Source organism: Suillus subaureus (genome assembly GCF_016647635.1).
Source record: "Suillus subaureus strain MN1 chromosome Unknown BJ212scaffold_45, whole genome shotgun sequence".
NCBI lineage: Eukaryota > Fungi > Basidiomycota > Agaricomycetes > Boletales > Suillaceae > Suillus > Suillus subaureus.
Window position 1 is genome coordinate 76,852 of NW_024538601.1, and position 24,434 is coordinate 101,285.

A 24,434-nucleotide genomic window follows, 5' to 3' on the forward strand; every position below is an offset into this window, starting at 1 on the left:
TGGCTTTGTTCCTAACGGATCCCCGAGGGAAGTGTCGGATATTTGGCAGAAGTGTGAAACGTTTCGGTTGGGGCGTTCTCCGGATCTCTGACGATTGTCCGGTACCTGCTTTGATTATGTATATGTGTACGTATGTGTATGCTTTCCGGCAATCATCGCAAACCGAGGTGTATACCTGCGTACTTATACTCACTGTAAGAAGCCTACTTGACATCGGGAAGGGCCGGATTTGGCTCGTAAATAATTACAGGACAGATAGACCGTGGGTTTGCGAAACGTCGCCGAGAATAGAAGGGGTTATACTTCGTATAACCTCTCAGTATGTCGTGACTATGGTATGGTGCGACCATGTTGAGCCGGCGGAAGATGGCAAAGAGTCCAGTCATATAATAGGAACTATTATCGGATCAACCGAAGAACCCATGTCACGATCTGAAGACTGAAACGTTAGCCTGGAACGGATATGCTAGGCACGGATAAGTCTTACCCATCAATTCCGAACGACGATACGCTTAGTATGCTTTCCTGCTCGCCGGCGATCTGCATAAGGAGTCGGCCTCCGCCACGCATCATCTGAGTCTTCTCGGTAATCCTCTGTAGGAGGAATTTCTACTTTTGCACCAGGGATGGGATGTACATCATGAGGTGGACTACGTAATCCGACGCCACCATGATGTGACTGTGAGTGGAGATTGAGAGGTGGTTGAGGTGGTTGGCTGTGAGGTGCCACGGGAAACATGGATGGTGGTTGGGTGGGTGTCGGCATCGAACGAGAAGACCGGGGTTGCTTTGGATGGTGGGGATAGGGACCCATCGGTGAATCAATCGGTGAGTGATGCTGAGGATGTGGCGGAAGCTGTGGCCAGGACCGCGGTGCGCCACTTTGTGGCGGCTCCCTAGATTTTGCGCTATTATGAGTATCGTCTTGCTGCGGTACATCGATTTCTACGCGAACACGGACGATCTCCCTTCCGGCTTGAGCGAAGAATGCGCGCTCTTGTCGTTGAAAGAATCCACTGGTAGGGCCAGGTCTCATTTCTGCAAAGTTTGCTGGTGGTGCAGGAGGGAAAAGGGCCATAAGTTCATGACCAGTCGGTGGTGCAGGGTACTTTCTGGGTGTAGAACTACCATCCTGACTTAGGTTGACATCTTGATGCATATCAGATGACGAAGTACTGGAGGTTGAAGTTGGACTTACCGCGAAGTGAACTTGGCGAGAGAGGACGCCTTGGTGCGCCTGATTGTGGTGAAGTATGAATTATTGATGATTTGTGAAGGGGACTATGATCTCCTGCTGTTGTTGTTGAGGCGCTTGATGGTGGGGAGGGAGAGTGCTCTGCGACGGGACGAAGATGGAAAGAAGACATTGCGTGGACAGGTTGAGATGAAGGGAAAAATGGAAGAAGAAGGATCTTATATAGGTTGACGAACCGAAGAGATATGGTGGCCGTAATTGATCGTCCTCTCTAACTTGAAGGAAGAAGGAACGCGGAGGAACTTAATTGGAAGGATCAAGTCCATCCCCAGAAACTTTCAATATTTGATTCCGGGTACGATGTAATAAATTCTAAACGAGTACAAAACGTCACTAACACGATATTTCATTAAATTTTTCTCTTTTCAAGTAATCTTAGATTGATGATATCTTGATGTAATTCCGGACCATACAACGTCGAAGTTTACCTCGTTTTTTATACCTGAAATGGTATCACACGATCCTCACACCCTACCTAGACTTTATCTCACCGTCGGTATCCTGTCCCCATACATTTAATTTCTTCCTTTTTTTTTTCTTTTCCCCCCCTACAGCAGTGCAGGTCGTTATGGCCAAAAGTTACAATGAATTTCCCCCCTAGCACACTAATGATCGTGCGAAACTATGATTCTTCTATGATGCTGGGAATCACTGTTCGCAGCTTGTCGTGGTTATTTATTCTTCCAATTTCATGAAAACAACTCGTTTTAACCCGACATGTCAATTTCCTCTCTCCGACTGACACAAAAGGCAGCATTCATGTCCGTATAGCATATCTCCCGCATCCTTCGAAAAAAAACCAGTGTCCACGAGGGTCCACCATACACTCATACAGTGCCTGGGCCCCACCTCGATACCATGTTACAACCACATCTCTGGGTCGTTGATCGGCGGTCTATTGCGTACCTAAAGAGCACGTCTTATTGGATATCCGGACCTATGAGAACTCAATGTAGCCTGTGATGTCGGCGAATCTGATAACCGTAGCGTTCAAAAATGAACTTTAAGAGATAAAAATCTCACCGTAGATACCGAAGCCCTGCTATCCTTTACGTGCGCAGGCGACCGTTAACCGTTGCTTTCCAATCCACTCCCAGGATTGTCTTCTTTGACGCTGTATTCGCAAGCGGTCGGGAGCACTTGCATGCTCATCGTCACAACTCCTGCAGGCACCTAGTCCAACCGGGGTTTGTCTAGCATCCTACTAGCTTTATCGATGGCACGATCATCGGGTTCAGGGTTTTGATGCGTGCTCGGAGTCGTAGGCAGTGTTTGCGGCTAACCGTAACGACATACATATCATTCTTGCACAGGTGGGAACAACATGTGGCGCTACGAAAAGTAAGGAACTGTATCCGAAATGGATGCGGACTGAGGCGCGACCGCAGTTGTCAGGACCCCCTTCACAAGCGCCAAGACCTCAGCGAGTACTCAGGAGGTTCGACTTCTGCGCAGGCGTGGGGGGAATGAGTCGTTATCTGTGGAGTCCACCGTCGGATATAACACTCTGTAGTGGAAAGGGTTTCATCCAGATGAACGCGAGAGTCCAAGTCCTGAATCATACGTGAAGTCGGCGTCATTATTAATGGCTTCCTTAATGGGCGACTGTGAGTTAAAGTAACCTCCCGAGCTTGGCCAAGGTTCTTCTTTGTTTCTTCATCATGCGTCACTTATCGTTACCTTCTCAGCAGGTCACTCCTAAGCAAGGTTTAAGATCTACCATCCAGACACCAGGGTCCAGGGTGCCGATGTCATTCTCAGTTCCGCTAGCAGCCTGGCTTCTATAGTTCGCTGGCATGCTTCGAAGTTCTAAGTTTGAGGGGGCAGTATTGAGTTGCATCAAAGTCCGATCCCTCAGGCCAGCTTCTTTCTCTATTACGTAAGATTTTCTCAAGGAACCAAAGTTTACCAAAACCAACCAAGCTTATAACCAACCACCATGGTCGTCGAGACTCAGAAAACGCTTAGCACAGGGACTTTGAATCTGCGTTTCATGCAAAATGCTCGGAGGGCACAGCAGTTATCCGGTGTCGATGTCGAGCTCGAGAAAGCGCACGTGAAAGATGAGGCCGAATGGGAAGTGGCGCCTGAAATTCGTAAAGCCTGGGGATTGGCAGATGGTGTTCGAGGGTCTAACTCAGATTCGTGAGTTGCGCGTAGTTGGATTTCGTGTCCTTGTGACTTTAGCGAACTTTTTTGCAATGTACAGAAATGACGATCTGTATGAGAGATCGTATATGCCTTTCCTCTTTCCTTCTGTTTCTGAAACCCCTGGCCCTGAGGAAGAAAACGGAACTTCATCATCGACGTCTCTTGGCAGCGTCAAACCCCACGGCCGTCGCAAATTTAATAAAAACGGGGAAGAGGTGAGTACATATCCGCGATACCCCCAGGGTTATATCCCCTTGAAGCATACAGAACCTTGTTCATTGAAATGTCCCTTATCGTTAGTCATCCAAACCTCCAGAAGTGCGGTCCGCAGTTGTTACAGACGTCCAACCTGATGAGACGCGGAAAATCAAGATCAAATCGATATCCAGCTCAACTAACAGTGTCACATCCGCCAAGCCATCAAAGAAGCTCAAGGATCCGGCGAGTCGGGTGATATACGACAACAACAACGTTGGCGTTGACCTTCGCTCAGGCTCCTTATCTTCAAACCGCACGTCACCTGCATCAGCACCGAAGTCAATCAGTTCTAGTGGCAGTAACGCGTTCATGAAGCCCGCTGGCGTGGATGATCCTTCTCCTTCGAGTAGGGTTGCACCCTCAACTTTAGCTTCTGCCTCTTTCGCACGAAAGGGGAAGAGAAGACAGGAGCAGGATAACGCAGAAGTCGAGACCATGGGACTGAAGAAGAAAAAAACAGTATCGTTCGTCCAGTGATCGGACCGTTGGAAGTACGTGTATGTCATGATCGCCTCCTTGGCACTCGCGCACGCTTTGCTTTGCTGCCACTCCTGGACGCAATTAGTCCGCATGAACTCCCGGTCTATGTGGCTATCCACAGAGTATATGCACAAGTCACCACCATCGTATGTTCTCTCAGAATATCGATATCAATCAGCACCATATTTGCTCGATGTTCCACGCTTTCAATACTAGATTCGGAATGTGGTTATTGTCATGCCTACTTATAAAAAATTCTTATCGCATGCGAATTGCATTGCTGGAGCGATGTCTTACTGCACGATGCCGACATGATCAATCACCAATCAGATAAGTTCGGGAGCTTAGGAATGAATGGGTGAGGAAATTTTCATATGTGAGATGGCTCATCTGATGAGACTCGACATGCTACATGTTGCAGAACCACGTGGACGTGGAACAGTGCCTTGGGTTTGAGAATACTCTCGATTGCTGAGAAAGGTAAGACGTGAGAAGCCCTGCACTTGGCTCCCCTGCGGGCCAGGGACGCAAGCTGGATTGAATTGTTTCATTCGTGACTTCCTTTGCTCGAGTCACGGGTAGATTTCTGATTTTGGACAGTAATCCCTCCGCGGCGTAACGGTATGGCAGAAAGTGTCAGTCCAGTTGCTTCCGGTCGTCGCCTGCGCGATGCGGCAAGTACGTTTACATCAACTAAACTCGAAGTAACTTCTAGTGCTACCGGGAAACAGGACCGGTTAATATTATTATCAAGTCGCGCCAGACTCGAACACAGAAATAGCAGCGGGTGGATATGCCGCTCCCAGATCCTACGTGTACACACTCGTATGGTACGATCCAGTCTCAGTAACCCCGCTCGTTTATACTTGGCTTCTATTCCTTCCGCCGTCGTCGGTGCCGGGAAATTATCGATGATCCACCGTATGGCATTCCCGGAACCGGAACCTTGTCATCTGCTATCTTGAGCCTACGTCCCGTTTCATATCGGTCGAGTGGTTGTACGAGATGGCTCGATGCGGTATAGCTTATCTCATGCTCGTGATTGGTTCAGGGCGCTTTATACCAGACTCCGAGCTCCAGTGTCCAGATGTCCATTGCTCATCATAGGATTACGTTCAAAAATAGATCAACAGCATTAATATCATCGTCGAGACCTCGTTATATTTGTGCTGTTCGTACTTTTGTAGATGAGATGCAGATAGCGATGGTAGATTGTGACAGATTGAGATAATGATGATCCGGTAATGGTATGATGCACGTATCCACATGTGCGCTAGGGTGATAATGTAGTGCGGTTAGCTTCTCGGGTATAGTGATATCGACTGAACGAAGGCGGACTCGTCATCCTCGCCTCCAACTCGCCCCGCTCATTGACTCCGACATCAAGGTCCAGAACTACCTATCCCCATATCACTCGACACAGAAAAATAAGCAGAAGCAGTCCCAAGCGAGTTATTCTTGCTCAATGTAGACGCCATAGACGGCGCCCATTCAATAGACGAACGCGGAGATGCAGGTGCATGCCTCTCGGAAACTGAAACTCTCGAGAAGCGCGAGCGAGCCATCGACAGTGCAGCTTCTCGAGACCCGAATGACTCGATGGTAGGCATCCGCTGTACGAAACCGCCCATTATGGGTATCAGCTCGTCTTCTTCGCTGTCACCTGATTCTATGGTCGTTGGCGATGTTCTGGACTCGATGGTGTCTGCCCGTGCTATGACTGCCGCGGACGATCGGGGTTGTTGGGTAAGGATGTTATTAGCGTTAGCATTAGCCGGCGGCGCAGGGTTGTAGATTTCCAGGTAGGGGTATGCTGGTTCCGAGGCCCCATATCCGTAAGAATAGGCAAAGTTAGAGTCAGAATCTCGGCCACCTAGCTCCGAGTCCATCGCCAGTGGACCCACAGAATCAGTCCTGATCCCGCGGCCCTCCACCGGACACACACCCTGACCTTCAGTGACGCCCACAGAGTGGTCCGACCCTGAAATAACCCGCGACGAGGCATCAGGACCAAGACCAAGACCGGCGGCACACACTTTCGTGCACTCCTCCCAGGCACCGGGTAATAGTATTCGCATTCAGCAAGATAAGTTCACTCGGGATAGTAATGCGGTTCTTGCGGCGGAGCATGCGGGGTGTGGGTGTCTCGGAAAGACTATTGTGCCTTTGATGGTCTTGTATTGATAGCCGCAGATTTGTCCAATTTCGCCATATCGGGTTGGAAGTTCGGGGTGCGGGGTTGGAGGATTGTGTGTGCATGGCTTGGGTGCTTAGATGGGAGTAGGAGTGAGAGTGACAATGGGAGGGGGAAGGGGAGATGGAAGACGCAAGGGTGACACTTGAATTAGTGAGTGCTAACGTTGAGTTAGACCTTCCTAGTGCAGCTTGAGGCTGTATTAGCTTGTTGAAGTACATCCTCGATGGTGATGGGTCGAGAGTCGATATAGGTGAGTCGATAGTGGATACAGGCGAGTTTACAACATCATCCGAGGCCATTAATGGAGGGTAGTACATGTCCCTGGTATATCTCGAAGGGTGCCTCGCTTCAGAATACGCTCTGAGGAAGTAAAGGTACAACAACTACATGAAAAGAACGCTCGTCAATTAGAAACACCATCGAAACTCGACAGCGAGACTTACCACCATGATCAAAGTAGCAATAAGCCTTAAGGACGCAACGATCGTCCAAGCTGCAAGACTCGCAGTACGACATTGGCTCGCTGTCGAATCTCCAGCGATCGCAACCGTCGCCGACCACGAAATATCCATATCCCACCCACATCTATCCACGGGTCTCCACACCAAAACAAACACAAGATTCACGATCGCCGTCGCAAGTATCAACACAACAAAACACCCTCTGAAGACTATCCTCGCAGAACGAACGAGTCCATCTCCACCATCAGGAAGAAGCGGCATAAACAGTGTTACAACCACTCCCGCGACAGTAATCCCAGAAACAACGCATAGCACGAGCGCAAGCGTGCGTATGGGTACATCGCTCGTAAAAGCCGTTTGGAATGCGAGGGAATAGCGAATCGTGCAATATATAGCCCATGTACCTGTTAAACCAAAAGGCCATCAGCATTGGCCTGAGACGCACAGATTAAGGATGGGGTATACCAAAAACAATTTCAAAAACTCCACATATCCACTTTAAACGACGCAGTTTTGCTTTTATGAACCGGTCTTCGAGGCTTTTACATTCTGCTGCTGTTATTGGGTCTCCTGTGAGGTCAAGACCGAGGTCCCAATGTCGTGGACCGTCTGGGTGGAGTGGTTGGCGTGAGAGTAGGTCGTGGTAGGTGGGGGAGTTGTAAGTTGGAGATGTGGGATCGTGTGATTGTTCTTGGACTGTCGTGAGTGAAAGAATACGTGTGTGCGTACGTGTCATGGGAGCGGGCGTAGGCGTAGCATGGAGTCCTTTGTCTGATGTGAAAAGTGCATTATGCAGATCGAGTGCAGTCATGCGTGAAAGTCGCGAACAACAACCAAACTCAGAAATTTCGTCCAAGTTATCAATGAAAAAAAAAAAACAAGGTTGGCTTCTATGGTTTGGTTGAAATCAGGCGTGATTCTGGAGACGCTAAATTAATTGGCCCATTGAGCCTCGCTTTGAGCCTTCCATCATCAGGGTCTAGGCAAATGATTGTGGCACAAGCGACTTACCTAAATTACTTTGCTTATCTGAACTTTCTGAAGGACTCGAGAGCCGACCACATTGTGAATCTGATCGGTTCACTTCGCACGATGGGGAGCATCGCACGACGGACAGGTGGAGGATGCGAACCTTAAAAACAGTCTAAGATCCAGGTTAACGTTCAAGTTCAGAAATGGACGTGCCTTTACTTGTACTAGTACTTACTCTAGCGCTAGTACACGAGGAGGCTCTTCAGAAGCAGAATCAATAAAGGTCATATGCAATCACATTAATAACGTCACCTTTACCAAAAGTGCATTATCAGACAAGCCAATCGTCCGATATCACTAGCACTGTGGTGTGTGGTAAATTCCATTCCGACCATATGTACCGTTACAATTCCCAAACCGCATCGCTCGAATTCACCGCAAGGCCAAAACTATTCGGTTAGCTCGCGTAGGAATCCCTAGAGATTATCTCTGCGAGGAATGTGTGTCCCATACCAAATGGTGATCGGTTCAGCTTCGCACGATGGGCAGTGGAAGTACGGTATCCTTGAGCACAATAGATTCAGGCTCAAGTTCAGAGACAGAGCTGCCGTAACTTACTCAAGCTCCACCTCTTCTGTCAGAAGTTGGTTCGGCCGAATATTCCGTGTCAGCATCGAGGTTGTTGCATTCCCATGCGCTTTGGAAGATTCGGATTCACCTACAAAGTAATATCATCATCGTCCGATGAGGATCTATCCATGGAGGACACACCCCAAAACACGAGCTCCGCTACGTATCTATCCTAAATTTAAATCGGGTACTCCCCTCAACAATCCGCGTCCTCGTCTGGTTCCCCATCTCTCCCGACTTCTCCGCCCGCTCCAACAGCAAACACAGATACTACAAATACTTCTTCACCTCTCACAGACTCGACATATCCCTAATGCAATCAGCTGCAAACAGTCTTGTCGGCGAGTACGACTTCCAAAAATCGTACAACCTAAATCCAGGAAAACAAATCACCAACTTTCAGCGATCCATATATACAGGAGCAGAAAAAAAGACTCACCTGACGACATCCTCAAACTCTTCATCCCTCGCCCCATAAAGTCAGGCTCGAGGTCGAGGCGCTGTTATCAAATTGAATATAAACACAACGTACTGTTAGTTAGCCTAGGATCATGAGAGATTGATTCGTTCGTTCGTGGACTTGGACAAGTCCGACAGTCAATTCGACATTTCCCCCGAAGGGCATAAGGTCACGTGTTCTGACTCTTTCACTGACACCACCCATATGCTCGTCGAGAACGCTTTCCAGCAAACAGTCCATCGTCTTCCCTAGTTGTTGAGAACCAGCCAATCATGGACTGAAGCTGAACGGAATGCGATCGATGCTTGGGCACTTCAACTGCACAGCCTATGGAGCGAACACGATGAAAAACGTACCTGGAAGCAGTGTATTCAACTCTGACTTGACCAAAATAACCATTATTCCTTGCCGTCCATCGCCGTTGAGAGATCTCCTTGTAAGTGATGGCTTTTGAAGTTCGACGGATGAAAGCTGAGAAGGCGCTGCACTCGGTAGTAGGAATTTTGGAGTATGACTTCATCAACCGCTAAAACAAAAGAAACATTAGCGATAACACCTCGTCAGAAATTTGAAGGACACACTGCTGGTGTCTGGGGTGTCATACACCTGCCCGACAGATAGCGGATCATCACTTCTTCGTTGAATGGCTCACTCCGAGTGTGGAACTTGAAGAGCGGGAAACAGACAGGAAAAGAGTGACGGGATGGAGAAAGTCAAACATGGACTATAGCGTTGTCTCCGGACGGGAAGACAATGGCTAGCGTGAGTGAGGATGGTGTTGTAAGGTTGTGGGACATTGACACATGCAAAGTCATCACGAAATGGACGAGACACTTGAAGGAGGTGGTATCTGTCTGCTGGAGTGGAGATGGTCGGAGAGTGTTAAGTAGATCTTCCGATGGAACAGCAAAGCAATGGAACGTGGAAAGCGGAAAGACAATCCTCGAGCCGATCGTGGTCAAGTGTGGGTAGTCGTCTATTTACCAGACACAACCAAGTTTGCGACTGGTGGACTTGAGCTTGATGGGTCCTTGACTGGAAAGCCTGAGTCCTCAGTTCAAATCTGGGCCGCAAAGACAGGCAAGCTTGTTGCAACTCTCAAAGGACACAGATACATAGTGCGTTGCCTAGCTTGGACCAAGGACGGAAAAACGCTCATCTCCGGGTCAGTCAACTACTCCATCAGAATATGGAATACAATCAAATGGGAGTCCCACGAGTTCATGTACGTCACCACTATAACTTCGATTTGGTTTTCCTGACCTCCTTGTTCTCAGTCCTCTGCACGAGCCGTCCCCTCTCCTCCTCGCCGCCAGGCAGCATGTTTCTTCGCCGCTTATTCCACCGCTGCCCCTCCAGTGCCCAGGATACATCACCATCCTCCCCTCTCGACTGGGCTTGAAATTGCAAGGGCACAGACCCGCAGTTATTGAGGTCCCATATGCGAAGGGCAAACGTGTATGTTATTTCTACTTCTTGGACGTTCAACTCGACCTGATATTATATAGAGAAACGCTTCAGCGAGGGAAGTCGTGTTAGCGAAACAGAAACAGAAAGCGAAACTATTGCACTCCGAGAACTCTACTGCAGGCCGCTCACAGCCTCCCCAGTCCAATGTCGTTAAGCCATGTTTGCAACCACAGGCAGCTGACCCCGTCGTCCACCACACCTGCCATCGGCGATGCTACCATAGCTACCAGTACAACTTTAACGCCCTCGCGCCCTGATATAATGATAAGACAGGCTGGACTCTGGACTCGCTTCTGGCTCCTTATCTGCTGTACGTCTATTGAACATACTGATGGTCATCATTAATATATGATTTCCTTCATGGCACATAATTTTGCTAGTTTGATTTGGACATAATCTATGTGCTCTACCAATTCATGCTCATTGCTGCATAAACGATGGTTTGAAACAATTCTTTTGTACGATACCATATACGAGCACTCCATCTCCTTTCATCACACGTACATTTTGCGCACTACTTGACTATTTCAAGAGCTTGTCGTTGCTGTCGCATTGTGCGCTACATTTTTGTCTCTTTTTGCACTGTTCTCCTCAAACTGACATGTCTGACGTGTCTCAGCTGTTTCTATGTTCGAACATTCTTGTGAACTAGCAGGTTCTGGACTTGTCGACTGGAAACGGTTCGAAGAAGCTAAAACTCGAAGATATGCCGCAACATAGAAGCAAGTTTTGCACTATGATGTCCACACCAGTGGCGTTGTGCGTAGGTCTGCAGTGGGTGCCATGTGGAATATGACATTTAATCGATTGAACTTATTGAGTGTAAATACATACCGATTCTGTGGAGGTTGCATTAGTGCACTGACAAACAACCACCATCTTGCTTGTAGCCAGATGCGAAGTATATCATGCGGGAACCAGATTTTCGCTCCAGGCCGCCCTCGCGAGATGCTCTTCCTCTCGAGTGGGTAATGTAACAGAAAGTTTAATATGTGCTCCTACAAGCGTCTCCAGAACTCTCGCACCAACAGGAGGTTTCTGTACTGTGGCTCTGAGACCAGAAATATAAGCACGTAATTATGAAGAGCATTTACGCACAAGAATGAACGCTGTCCCCGGTACACGAATCCAAAGACTTCCTTAAATCTGGATGCTTCTTGGACATGTCAACTACATCAAAGTGTCTCATTATGGATTTCTTTATGATCTGTGGAATGTGATGTGTGAGCGCAACAGAACGACATGAAGAAAGAGAGTTGGAAAGGCGGATTTGTCTATATCACCAACTCCTTCGTCCACTGCACGCACTCCACCTTTAACGTCGCTTACGGGTCCGAAAACGTATGCGTCTGGTGCGTTGCTGGCCCTGTCCGCTGAAAGCGCGGGTGCCTTGGAGATAGTGCTGGGTCTTTCCTCGTTCTGTCCTCGTAGTTTCGAATTCGATAAATGAAGTATCACATCTCTTGCCCGTCTCACTTTCTCTGAATCATCTCCCATAACGATGATCCTCATGTGTGCTGTAAGTTCTCCAATAGATTGTATGCGTGTGAGAAGATACTGAGGCAGTTTTCGGGATGTGGGATCGCCTAGGCGGGGTGCCGCGAGTGGCGGGGGTGATGGGTGTTATGCGGATTGTGGGCGACAAAACGGTCCTTCCGAATATCAGTATTTCTATCGTTGCGGAGCCAACTACAGATGATTATCAGTCCAGATCAAATAAAATATTAAGGAAGTGAATACACTAGTATCTCCCAAGGTGACATGTACACTTATTTCTGTCCAGCCATCAGGGGAAAGATGCGATAGGCATTATCAGAGGTCGTTTTCAGAGGAGACGTAAGAGAGAGTGGTGGATGAATAGACGTACCTGGGGGATTTGAATGGGGTAACTGAAAATGCTGAGGATGGCCCGTATAGGCAAACGACGAAGGCAGAAGATATTATAACGAGATGAAGAATGTAGACCTGAATGCAGGAAATGGATGTGATGAGCATGTCGTGTAGTGGAAATGTCGGCTGAGAGAGTCACGGTGACCCAAGGCGGATGATTCTTGGGCGCTTCAGTTGCACAGCCTATGCTGTGTGTAAGCTGCGAAGCGAACACGCATATACAACGTACCAGGCAGCAGTAGATTCAACTCTAACTTGATCAAAACGTCCATTCTGCCCTCCTGTCTGCCTGTCGTTGTCGTCTTCGTAAGTGATGATTTTGAAATTTGATCCATGAAAGCTGAGATGGCGTTGCACTCTGTAGTAGGAATTCTGGAGTATGACTTCACCCGTCACTAAAACGAAAGAGATATCAGCAAAAATGCCTCGCCAGAAATTTGAAGGACACACTGGTGATGTCTGGGGCGTTATACACCTGCCAGGCGGACAGCGGATTATCACTTGTTCAATGGACCACTCGATGCGAGTGTGGAACTTGAAGAGCGGAAAACAGATAGGAGAAGACTGGAGAGACGGAGAAAGTGCAGTGTACAGGATAGCGTTGTCTCCGGACGGGAAGAAAGTGGTTAGCGGAAGTGAGGATGGTGCAGTGAAGGTGTGGGACATCGACACGTGTGAGGTCATCACTAAGTGGACGGAGCATACAAGGGCAGTGGTGTCTGTCTGCTGGAGTCGAAATGGTCGGAGAGTGTTAAGCGGATCCGAGGATGGGACTGCAAGACAATGGGTCATGGAAAGTGGGGAGACAGCGGACATAGAAAGCGGAGAAACCATACTTGCATCGATCAAGACAGGACACGATGGCGTGTGGGCAGTCGTCTATTCACCAGACATGTCCTTGATTGCGACTGGTGGACGTGATGGGCCCTATACTGGAGAACGCATCGAGTGCTCAATCCAAATCTGGGACACAAAGACAGGCAAGCTTGTCGCAACTCTTAAAGGACACACGAACTGTGTGTGTTCCCTGACTTGGACCAAGGACGGAAAAACGCTTATCTCTGGGTCATGGGATACATCCATTAGGACATGGAATACAACCAAGTGGGAGCAGACCTCGGTTCTGGTTGAGCATACCAACCTTGTCTTGGCCCTTGCGATATCACCGAATGGCCGCATCCTCGCAAGCGCATCGTCCGACAACACAGTGCGATTGTGGAACCTCGATAATGGGCAACCCATCAGTTCGCCCCTCCAGCACACACAGCCAGTGCAGTGGGTGTCATTTTCCACGGGTGGAAAGTTACTAGCAGCTGGCTGCAATGACAAAAATGCGTACTCATGGGATGTTGTTGCGATTGTTAGAGAAGCCGGCCTCGATGAACTTCTATCAGATTCAAAGGTGAGTTGATAGTCTCATTGTATTACATTCTCACAACTGAACTCGCTCTACTAGGCTAACAAATTGGCACTCCATGTATGTAACACCTTCATTCAAAGATCTCGTTGTGCTCAACATACATACTCTAGGCTAATGCTACACGACCTTCGGTCCAACAATGTCCGCCTGCTTATCGGGTACGCCAAGGTTTTTTCGACGGAGTCTCACCAGCTCATGTACGTTATCGCTATCACTTCGATTTTGTTTTGCTGACCTCCGTGTTCTCAGTCCTCTGCACGAAGCCGTTCCTACTCCTCAGCACCACAAGGAAGCACACTTCTTAGGCGGTTATTCCACCGCAACTGCAGCCCCTCCAGTGCTCATGATACGTCACCGTCCTCTCCTCTCGACTGGGCTCGAAACCTTTTGAAATGGCGCAGACACAGCGGTGAAGGTAACGAGTTACAAGAGCGCAGCTCTGCAGTTGTCGACGTTCCGTATGCGAAAGGCAAACGTGTAAGTTATTTCTCCTTCTCGGACGTTCATCTCCACCTAATTCTACGTAGAGAAACGCTTGCGCAAGGGAGAAACGCAAAAAGATACTATTGCCCTCGAAGAACCCCACTGCGGCAAGTAGCTCAAAGCCCAATGTCATCCAGCCATCTTCGCAAGCGCAAGCAGCTGACTCTTTATTGTCTACCACACCAGCTGCCAGTGATGCTACCGCAGCTCCAACTTCAACAACACCGTCACGCCCAGATGCAACGATAAGACAGGCTGGACTCTGGACTCGCTTCTGGCTCTTCATTGGTTGTCTTTCTCCTGAATATACGGACGGTCATCATTAGATCCTCCCATTCTTCACGAGTCGCATGCCTCTATATCTCTCGATGAACTCTTGTTGATGTGCTCTACCTACTCGTCCCACTCCCTCTGATGTATTTCGAATCGTCCACATCTACGATACCGATATTAAACGCCTCGTCATCTTCGTCTACACTGTATACTGCTCATACAATTTTTTGCAACTGAAAACCTGCCATCGGACGAACGTGTCGCAAGTAGCGTGATACCAGCCGTCGAAACCGGTTACCGATCCTCGCCGTCATTGACTAGTGCCACACTCCGAACTCGTACTCTGCCGCTCTCCTAGAATCCAGCGCGTTCTGATTTTCCTCCCCGTCCGTATGTATACACTCAAGTGCCTTCTTCGCACAAGCACTGGAGTTGTTCAGTCGAACACCTTAGGCTTCCAGAAACAAATTCAGCGATCGTGCATTAAATCCTCTTCTCCGACATCAGAAGTAGAGGAACTCTGTTGCAAAGCTCACGTCAGACTTCAGAGACTCTTGGTGAGATCGTACAGATAGCACTGTCCAAATCATCATTCATGGAGGGAAAGTTGTTTGTCCTCCATGCGACATGCGAAACGTGTGCGTCACAGTTATTGAGATACAATATGCAGCCATTACGCGATGCTGACCTGCTTAACAAAACAACGATTTGTGCACCTTTGCCTGCATATCAGATTGATATCTGACGGGTCTGGGATTTGCAACTTATTCAGTCAACGTGAGTGTTTTTGCCCTAGGGTGCTGTCCTGTATAGGCTTGCTTTTTTCTGATGATTCATATGTTGCTCAAGTGATTGTCACGCAAGTGCCAGGTACTCATCGAAGGCATCCGTTGATGGTGCGCACTGTCATTGTTTTGTTTTCTATCAATACTTACACATCAGGAAAACTACATATTACTTAATGTTCCCTTAATAAGGTCAGAGTCGCTGAAATCATGAACAAAGTCCAATTCAAGTCCAGAACAAGTAAGAACACCGCACTTAAAAAAATTAGATCCATTTTCTTATGTTTGAGCTTAGAGTTGTCTTAATGTGCTTTGCAAAACAAATGTCGAGATTATCCAAAATGGTAAGTGTGTAACAAGATGCAATTAAGATGAAGTCAGAAATGTGTAAAGTGCAGGTCAAAAACATGTCAAGCAGGATGAAAGATGTAGCAACAGAAAATTGTGGTGGAAAAAATCAAGCAGCATGCGGCTCAGATGGAAGTCACAATCAACGAGATGTGGAAAAGATGGTATAGAAGCAAGCAGTGATACCAGAACATCATACTAAGCTTGAGAGAATGCAACCAAGAAGTGATGTACCAGCAAGGATCCAGGGAACAGTGATCTGGAAATTAGGATGATGAGTGAATGCCAACAGTTAATACATGCAGTGAAATGAACTTACCTTTAGTGGAAAGCAAGTAAATTGACATATTCTTCATCAATCTCTTCCTCCACAGGCTCGTCAGCACCCTTGGACTGTCCTCCATGAGGGGTAGCTTTCATGTATTGTAACCCCAGAGTGGCTCAGAGAAGCTCTCATTCTCCCCAATCACAGCCTCCCAGATGTTTCCATTAGAAGCAGATGCCTTACCCTTGTGTGTAGTATTAGCAGCTTTCTTCTTTCCCTTCCCAGTAGCCACTGTGATGGTAAAACTCATCAATCCTACAGAAAGGAGGTACAGAGTGCGTTTTACCTGTTGAAAAATTAAAACGAGTAAGGAAAAGTGAAACATAAAGGTAGGATAGTTACTGCCCCTGCTGACAAAGCAAGTGATGCCCACATGATTTCATCTTTGCTGTTGAGTGCTGGAATTTCCATCTGGCCTTGAGTATAGTTTAGGTGTGCAGCGAAAGTCTGCAACATAAATGTAGACTGCCACATCCCTGACCATGCCTGAATTATAAAATTGTGTTAGCACAAAGCAATACAGAAACTACATGAACCTCTGGGTCATCAGAGCTAACATCTGAGAAAAGGAAGCAGTTGTCTTCGAGCCAGAACTTGGCAAACTCGGTATGCTCTTGGTCAGTTTCATATGTAGTGTCAGAAGCCATGAGACTCATAATGATCATGACAGCGGCAGATCCAAACCCTCCGTGCCATTCACTGAGGCATTGTTTAACCTACCATTTGTGAAGTGTTGGTATGAAATTGAAGACACCATTGACATACCACATGATAGACAGCACCACCAGGTACAATTTGGTATTTCATCAGGGATGGATTGTCTGCATAAACGATGTTCCATGCCTTAGTAAGAATTGGGATGAGTACATCATCCTCAATCAACCAAGGGTGGACATTCTTGCCACCAGCTGCATGTGCCACTGTGGGGATAAACACCCCGCACCATAAATTTTGGTCCAAGCAGCCAGGAGGAAGGTCGCTGTTCTTGTATTTTGCCCTCAAGGCCTCTCCAGCAATCACGTCACCTTCTGCCTCTTGTTTGATATGCTTGGGTGGAGGAGTGTTATCCACAACTTCCATGTTGGTCTGGAATATGAATCTTGTTAGTAGTGAAGTCTTACATAATCAGCATAACCTACCAATGTGGTGACTCATTTATTCCCACCTGTGTTCCTTGTTGCAGTGCTGGCATTGTAGTCTTCAAGATCAAAATCACCAGCATCATCCGCAATCATGATAGAGTCCTCCTGGCCCTCAGGGTCCACTGCAACATCCTTTGGTTCAGACCAAGTGATATGGGGATGGGTGCTACCCAAACCATGTTGAAGGAGCCTCATTTGCGAAGGAATTGGTGGAGTTGGAGGTCAGGAAACATCCTTGACTTCAATCATGTCCTAAAAGTAAGTTAGTATTGAACAAATTTAAAACTAGGTAAAAACTTAGCTACCATTGATTCTGGATGTGCTTTGGTTTACCCATCTTTGTGAGAGTATACACTGCTAAGCACTTGGGCCCATCAGCTGAGTCTGGTGTGCGATCTTCAATTTCAACATCATCATTGAACACAGAGCTTTTGGGTGTCACAGGGGGAGCTGTAGCAGTAGTCATTGCATTAGTCATTGCATGAGTGACTTGAGATAGTGCAGATCCAGTGGGACAAGAAAGAGAAGAGGCACTTTCTAAGTACAATGGTGCCTTGAATGGGGTAGACTCAATCTTTGTATTGACTCATTGAGCCCAACCTGAAACTGAAGATATTTTTTTTAGGTTGCTGGTAAATTCATGGAGTAGATTCCAGTAAAATAATGTTGTTTCAGTAAGTAAAAGCATGATGGGCAGTTGAAAAACACCCACATCAGCTTGTTTCCATTCCTGGCAGTGTCTGGTGCATGTGGGTGAGATGGCTGCATTGTGGTTTGGACTGCATTGATAGCATTGCAGTGATCAGTCTTCTGGATGCATTTCCTCCATCCCAGGACTTGAGAGTCTTTATCTTCATTGTCATCAACTGCAACAACATGAGTGTGAGAAGATGTTGCTGCAGCACCTTTGCCAGTTGGGTGGGGTTGTGGCTTCTTTGAAGATACTGTGTTCTCCTGCTGGATGGTGGCTTTCTGCTGAGCAGCAGCCACTTGCGTGATGGCTTGCTTTGCCTTCTGGTCTTGTTCCTCTTGCTCCTTCTCAGTGTGTGCCCAATCTTTTTTAACCTGAGCTGTAGTCTACCTCTTCTGTTTCATGTCCAAAACTACCTGAGCAGGCCTCTTTGATGCATTAGTTGGACATGTGTGAACCATGACCAGCAAGACTCAAGCAAGATGGAAGTGAAGACACCCAAAAGGTGACAATAAGGTCAACTCGCTACTAGTAGGACTCAGAGTTGTTGAAGGGTGTTTTACATGTATTAGTACGTCATGTTTTCATGACATGCACTATCATTACAAAACTCAATTTCTCTGCAGTAATTTTATGATTAAGTCCCTCCCACAATGTCTGCATGCCCTCGTTGCCAGTCCTGAAAGAACACTCATTCATGCAAGATATTTCAGGCTAATCTAATTCCTTGTCCTCATGCTGGCTGCACATGTTCTTTCAGAAACTGATCTGGACTCATGCAACATTGCCATGCCATGCACAACTCTTCTTTCGACATCCCAAATCAGCAGGGAGCCTGAGAACATTCTGAAGAACCAAACCTTGAGACCAGAGAAGGCCTTGAGGCAGGAGAATTTGACTGTGAGGTGGGAGAATTAGGCCTTGAGGTGGGAGAATTCAACTGCAAGGCCGGGGAAGAGAACATTGGGGTGAGAGAATTTGACTTTGAGGCTGAAAACACAAACATTCCAATTCCAGTCCTAAATCCTGAGGAGACCTACTGAGATTATCACTTAGAGCTCAATGGTGCATATCTGACTATTTTATCACTGATGTGTTTCTTATTTTTCTATCAATACAGGGCAAATCTGCGATGAACATGGTCAGTTCATCCACCCAGATGCTCCTGCCACCTCCATTCACATCAAGAGAGCATGGTGACTGGACACTGTTTTGTGATTGCACAGAGTTTGAAACTGCGGAGTTTTTATATATGAAAAATCAAATGTCTGGCAGTGATGTTGACAAGCTTATGTACCTGTGGGGATGAACCCTTGTGCATCACAGAGACACCCCACCATTCACTGACCACAAAGACTTGTATTCAACCATCAATGTAATACCCCTTGGAGAAGTCACATGGGAGAACTTCACAATGAAGTTTAATGGAGAAGGCTTAGTTCCCAGTGATTCTGACTCAGAGGCTCGCACCCCATGGATGGATACTCCTTACACTGCATGGTTCCAAGATCCACATGCTGTGGTCCACAACATGCTTGCCAATCCAGACTTCAAGGACAAGATGGAGTACATGCCTTATCATGAATGGAAGGGAGAGGGAGGTGATGCAAAACGGCAGTGGCACAATGTCATGTTGGGAGACTGGGCATGGAATCAAGCTGTAAGTTCTTAACTACTTGATATTTGACATGACACTGATCTAAATAATCTTAGGATGAAATCGCCAAAGATCCAGCAACACATGGTTCAACTTTCATACCCATCCTTCTTGGAAGTGACAAGACAACGGTCTCGGTCACAACCAGACAAAATGATTATTATCCACTCTATGCATCAATCGGCAATGTGAAGAATAATGTTCACTGCACTCATTGCAATGCTGTCACTGTTGTTGGCTTTTTAGCCATACCAAAGAGTATGTAGTGTTTTTATTTTCTGTGGTGCCCCCTGTATAATGTTTCTACAGCTGTAAAACAATATTCTGAGGATGTGCAATTTAGAAAATTTAAGAAACAATTATTTCATTTGTCTCTCTCATGAATATTATGGTCTTTCAAGACCTTCATGACTGTTCCTGAGGTTGTGCACTTTGGGGACAGTCACTTTCGACGTGTCATTTATGGCTTAGGACCATACATCACAGATTATCCAGAACAGGTCGTACTTTCTTGTATTGTATCAAATTGGTGTGCTAAGTAAGTGTTCTTTTTGCATGAACTTGTCTAAATCTAATGTATTCCTAAGATGTTTTGCTTTGCCAGCAGACCTAGATGGCAAAGATGTCCAACTTCATGCTCAAATAGTCACAAACATCCTTTGTGATAATGTTGACTTCAGTACACTGTGGTATCAGTGGGGTGTTGATGCTGACATTGTAGTAAGTTTCATTTTGATCCAACTGCTCAAAGCTTTCTAACAACAGTAGCTGTTTACGAACAATTATCCACATGCTGACATTCACAAACTTCTGTCCCCCAATATCCTGCATCAACTTATCAAGGGTACCTTCAAAGACCACCTTGTCATCTGGGTCGAGAAGTACTTAGAATGCATACATGGAAAAACTCATGCTAAGGTGGTAATGGATGACATAGATAGAAGGTACCCTTACAATATTTCTTCAGCGACTCTTGCTAACCCACAGACTTGTTTCTCTAGAATTGCTGCAGCACCATCATTTGCAGGCCTTTGCTGGTTTCCTCAAGGCCAGTGGATTCACTCAATGGACCAGCAACAATTCAAAGGCCTTAATGAAGGTCTACTTGCCTGCAATTGAGGGACATGTCCCCAATGACATTGTCCAGTGCTTTCACTGCCTTCCTTGAATTTTGCTACCTCATATGACAGGATATTATCACAGAGAACACACTTGAGGAAATCAAGGAGGCCCTTGACCGGTTTCACTGTTATTGCAAGATTTTTCAAGAGACTGGTGTTTATTTTGACTGGATTCTCACTACCACATCAGCATTCCCTGATGCATTATGTTATGCTTATCTGCATGTTTGGCGCACCAAATGGTGTGTGTTCATCCATAACAGAGTCAAAACACATCAAGGCCATTAAAGAACCATGGCGATAATCAAGTAAATTTAACACACTGGGACAGATGTTACTAACAAATCAGCACCTTGATAAACTTGCTGCTGCACGTACAGACTTCATGGCACATGGAATGTTAGGTCCACATCCTGGTATGTATATCTCTTATTGTATATAATATTGGTACTGAATAAAAAATTGAATAGATATAAGCCAACAAGACCCATCACACAACAACAGAGATGTGGAGGATAGTGGCAAGGCAAACAATAGTGGTGAAGTGGATGACAATGGTGAAATGGACGATGGTGGTGAAGTGGACAACAGTGGTGAGGCAGATGAGAGGGGCAAGGAAGATGAAAGCAATGAGGAAGATGATGGTGCAGTGGAGGGAGCCCAAGTGCAATGTGATGTGAAACTGGCATGCGTACCTCATGCATTATCTTTTCTTTCATATATATTATTATCTGACCCAACAAAAGAACACAAACAAGCACGCACCATTCATGTGCTGGCAGAAGAACTCAATGTACTGAACTTGCCCTGACTGGTCCACCTTTTTCTCTATGACCAACTCCTCGCAGATGATGAACATACATCTGACACCATCCCGCTTAGTGCTTGCCCCAGATTTGAAGGTCACATCAAGGTCTTTGGCTCTGCAGTATCTACTTTCTTTGCACCGAGTGATCCCAGTGGTATTGGGGGAATGCAACACAAACATATCCATTCTGTCCCTTCATGGCACAGAGGTCCAGGATGCTATGACACTGTATTTGTGAACACTGGAAGTGAGGATGGAATACACAGTATGGAAGTTGTCCATGTGCTATGTTTTTTTCCCTTCCATTATGTGATTTAGAGACTTTTCCGTGTGCTCTGGTACACTGGTTTAAGCTTGTCTCTGACAAGCCTGATCCTGGAAATGGAATGTGGATGGTCAAGCCATCCTTTCTTGACTTAGAGCTCAACACTCGGGAGCTCTCAATCATCATTACAATATGCAGCTCACTTGCTGTCCATCTTTGGCGAGGAATTTGTCCCAGAGAAAGCCACATTCCACGAGACTCTAGATACTTACTGTGGGTTCTATGTTAACAAATTTGCAGATCATCATTCTTTTGAAATAGCGTCTTGAATACATTATTTGCAAACTTTGTCACTTAATTACTTGATAGCCTTGCATTTTTTCTCGGTCAGACTAGTAAGTAGTGTTAAGTAAAAACAAAGTAACTTGAAGTCGTCTTAGCTGACTTAGTGCAAATTTTCAAGTGTCAAGCTGAATTAAGTAAAGTGTACATTTCCTGATGCACTTCACACCAGATACTAATCAAAAAGCGTTTGGCCTACAGTCCCCATGCACAATACTGTCAGCTTCACTGACATGTGTCGGGGACACTTCGTGATGGTGACAAAGAGGGAACGTCCGACTTCATTTTTCAAGTACAGTTCATAATACACCACTAACTAGAGTTTCCCCACTCATGGCGCTGCTCAGGCAGAGTCAAACCAGGGCTGAGCTGTCATTATATTTTAAAAGCCTAAGCTGGTCCTCAGGTCATCAAGTTGCTCGGACTAGTGGGCAGCTAAGATGGCCCTTGACGATCTTATAAAGTGCGCCACTTTCGTTTTGTCTCCTCTGACTCCAACAGACTATTATCTGCATGTTATGATGAAGGTATGCATCTACGAACTTTCGATGAATATGTTGCATCAAGCTGGTAAACACATGCCCTGTTGCTACACATGCTAATCTGTATGGTGATTGGTGATTCCACTGTCGATGCACAACCCAGAATGCAACAGCACTGAGTTGCACATTAGATACCGTGCACATTCCACAACAAAATAGCATCAAACCTCGTCATTAGGAACTGCAAACTGTAAGGTGTGATGATGGTATTGTGAGAATGAACCGAGGGCTTTGAATGTTGTTGTACTTGAAGGCTGGGCTTCCAAGCTCCAAGGACTTGATAACAGTACGCGTGACACCGAAGTCCTCCCCCTGCGACGCCTTGAAGACTTCCATATTGTCCAAGCTCCAAAACTTTCTCAAATACCTATGGCATAATTCCATCAGAACCTGAGACTCAGAGAACAACGGGGTTCTGCAGAACGCAGTATTGACACCGATCTAGATGCTTGTCCCTCGCATCCAATAAGTCAACCCAATCCCATTGCCCAATCTCAATTGCTATCCAGGGGGATGGACACTCGACATCATCTCCAGCGTGAAACAGAATACCTCAGACGGCGGAAACGAATTCAAGAACACGGTACATGTTTCCTTCATCTCGTCTGCAGGGTGGCGATCAGTAATCAGGTACCATTACTCATGCCCAATTCTTGATGTACGAAACAGAACCTGTCTGTTCAGAATCGCAGTGACCAGTACCTCATCTTGATCACCAGGCGGAATATGATGCAGTTGGGAGAGAAGAATGAAGTGAGTGGTAGGGATTGTTCCTTGGCCATCTTTTTTTCGTAAACTGTCATTGATCTGATGCATGTGCTTGTTGGAGGCAGAAGATGACTCTAACCGGTAAGCTTGACAGAATGTTCCAGGGCCGATTATTACCAGGTGCTACTAGCATATAGGCAACGCAACTCACTGCAACGCTATTTCATCTTCACACAACTAGCAGTTGATATTGAGAATGCATGAGAGCGCTTCGCAGCGAACTGGCTCTCATCTTCCCTAGTGGTTGAGAACTAGGTGATCATAGATGGAGGCCACATGGAATGTAACCCTGTGAAGCTTGGGCGCTTCAGCTGCACAGCCTATGCTGTATAAGCTATGAAATGAACATGAGGATACAGCATGTACGATAACGTACCAGGAAGCAGTGCATTCGACTCTGACTTGACCCAAATAACCATCATTCCCTGTTGCCTGCCTATTGCTTCTGAGAGACCTCCTCGTAAGTGATGGTTTTGAAATTTGACAGATGCAAAGCTGAGATGGCGTTGTACTCTGTAGTCAGAATTCTGAGGCATGACTTCACCAACCGCTAAAACGAGGGAAACACCAGCGATAACGCCTCGCCAGAAATTTGAAGGACACATTGATCATGTCTGGGGTGTCATACACCTGCCAGGTGGACAGCAGATCATTACTTGTTCAGGCGGCGACTCGCTGTGGGTATGGAACTTAAAGAGCGGGAAACAGATCGGAGAAGACTGGAGAGACAGAGAAAGTAAAGTGAAGAGTATAGCGTTGTCTCCAGACAGGAAGAAAGTGGTTAGCAGGAAGCAGATAGGAGAAGGCTGGCGATACGAAGACACTGCAGTGTGCAGTATAGCGTTGTCTCCGGACGGGAAGAAAGTGGTTAGTGGGGGTGTGGATGATGCAGTAAGGTTGTGGGACATCGACACATGCAAGGTCATTGCTAAATGGACGGAGCACACAAGGGGAGTGGTGTCGGTCTGCTGGAGTCGAGATGGTCGAAGAGTGTTAAGCGGATCTGAGGATGGAACTGCAAGGCAATGGGATGTGGAAAGTGGAGAGATGCGGGACGAGGAAAGCAAAGAAACCATAATTGCATCGATCAAAACAGGACACAATGCCGTGTGGGCAGTCGTCTATTCACCAGACATGTCCTTGATTGCGACTGGTGGACAAGGTGGACTACCTGAATACTCAATTCAAATCTGGGACGCAAAGACAGGCAAGCTTGTCGCAACTCTCAAAGGGCACACGG

At 46.7% G+C, this 24,434-nt stretch overlaps 7 protein-coding genes across 7 annotated transcripts; 4 read left to right on the forward strand and 3 right to left on the reverse strand.

The window, feature by feature from the left end:
• Positions 1 to 490: 490 nt before the first annotated feature.
• BJ212DRAFT_1449384 (uncharacterized protein) lies at positions 491 to 1,367 on the reverse strand (the record flags this gene model as incomplete). Its single annotated transcript, XM_041338683.1, has 2 exons — positions 491 to 1,209; positions 1,283 to 1,367. 2 exons carry the CDS (start codon positions 1,365 to 1,367, stop codon positions 491 to 493), a joined length of 804 nt encoding a protein of 267 aa, XP_041187849.1.
• Positions 1,368 to 3,194: 1,827 nt separating this feature from the next.
• On the forward strand, positions 3,195 to 4,141 carry BJ212DRAFT_1303578 (uncharacterized protein; the record flags this gene model as incomplete). Its single annotated transcript, XM_041333440.1, has 3 exons — positions 3,195 to 3,400; positions 3,465 to 3,621; positions 3,707 to 4,141. 3 exons carry the CDS (start codon positions 3,195 to 3,197, stop codon positions 4,139 to 4,141), a joined length of 798 nt encoding a protein of 265 aa, XP_041187850.1.
• A 1,902-nt stretch (positions 4,142 to 6,043) lies between these two features.
• On the reverse strand, positions 6,044 to 7,729 carry BJ212DRAFT_766142 (uncharacterized protein). Its single transcript, XM_041344022.1, has 3 exons — positions 7,268 to 7,729; positions 6,785 to 7,206; positions 6,044 to 6,724 (listed from the first exon to the last, which is right to left on the reverse strand). The coding sequence occupies exons 1-3, from the start codon at positions 7,611 to 7,613 to the stop codon at positions 6,149 to 6,151; spliced, it is 1,344 nt and encodes a 447-aa protein (XP_041187851.1). The 5' UTR covers positions 7,614 to 7,729; the 3' UTR covers positions 6,044 to 6,148.
• Positions 7,730 to 8,558: 829 nt separating this feature from the next.
• On the forward strand, positions 8,559 to 9,170 carry BJ212DRAFT_1388074 (uncharacterized protein). The gene has a single exon (XM_041336910.1). The coding sequence runs from the start codon at positions 8,718 to 8,720 to the stop codon at positions 8,880 to 8,882; it is 165 nt and encodes a 54-aa protein (XP_041187852.1). The 5' UTR covers positions 8,559 to 8,717; the 3' UTR covers positions 8,883 to 9,170.
• A 3,475-nt stretch (positions 9,171 to 12,645) lies between these two features.
• BJ212DRAFT_1282450 (quinon protein alcohol dehydrogenase-like superfamily) lies at positions 12,646 to 13,635 on the forward strand (the record flags this gene model as incomplete). Its single annotated transcript, XM_041331684.1, has 1 exon — positions 12,646 to 13,635. The coding sequence occupies one exon, from the start codon at positions 12,646 to 12,648 to the stop codon at positions 13,633 to 13,635; it is 990 nt and encodes a 329-aa protein (XP_041187853.1).
• Positions 13,636 to 15,949: 2,314 nt separating this feature from the next.
• On the reverse strand, positions 15,950 to 16,938 carry BJ212DRAFT_1485773 (uncharacterized protein; the record flags this gene model as incomplete). The annotated part of the gene is made up of 4 exons (XM_041341029.1): positions 15,950 to 16,144; positions 16,201 to 16,344; positions 16,395 to 16,574; positions 16,624 to 16,938. 4 exons carry the CDS (start codon positions 16,936 to 16,938, stop codon positions 15,950 to 15,952), a joined length of 834 nt encoding a protein of 277 aa, XP_041187854.1.
• A 1,912-nt stretch (positions 16,939 to 18,850) lies between these two features.
• BJ212DRAFT_1449385 (uncharacterized protein) lies at positions 18,851 to 21,871 on the forward strand (the record flags this gene model as incomplete). The annotated part of the gene is made up of 16 exons (XM_041338684.1): positions 18,851 to 18,984; positions 19,018 to 19,351; positions 19,405 to 19,606; positions 19,658 to 19,680; positions 19,750 to 19,886; positions 19,936 to 20,068; positions 20,117 to 20,292; positions 20,350 to 20,400; positions 20,423 to 20,489; positions 20,539 to 20,625; positions 20,660 to 20,733; positions 20,779 to 20,873; positions 21,015 to 21,140; positions 21,318 to 21,586; positions 21,631 to 21,672; positions 21,698 to 21,871. The coding sequence occupies 16 exons, from the start codon at positions 18,851 to 18,853 to the stop codon at positions 21,869 to 21,871; spliced, it is 2,124 nt and encodes a 707-aa protein (XP_041187855.1).
• Between the last annotated feature and the right edge of the window lie 2,563 nt (positions 21,872 to 24,434).

Coding starts and splice junctions, on each gene's coding strand:
- BJ212DRAFT_766142 (XM_041344022.1), bottom strand. CDS start 7,613: ATGACTGCACTCGATCTGCATAATGCACTTTTCACATCAGACAAAGGA. Junction 7,207..7,267: donor AGTTTTTGAAATTGTTTTTG/GTATACCCCATC, acceptor TTGGTTTAACAG/GTACATGGGCTATATATTGC. Junction 6,725..6,784: donor TTGCTACTTTGATCATGGTG/GTAAGTCTCGCT, acceptor CTTTTCATGTAG/TTGTTGTACCTTTACTTCCT.
- BJ212DRAFT_1388074 (XM_041336910.1), top strand. CDS start 8,718: ATGCAATCAGCTGCAAACAGTCTTGTCGGCGAGTACGACTTCCAAAAA.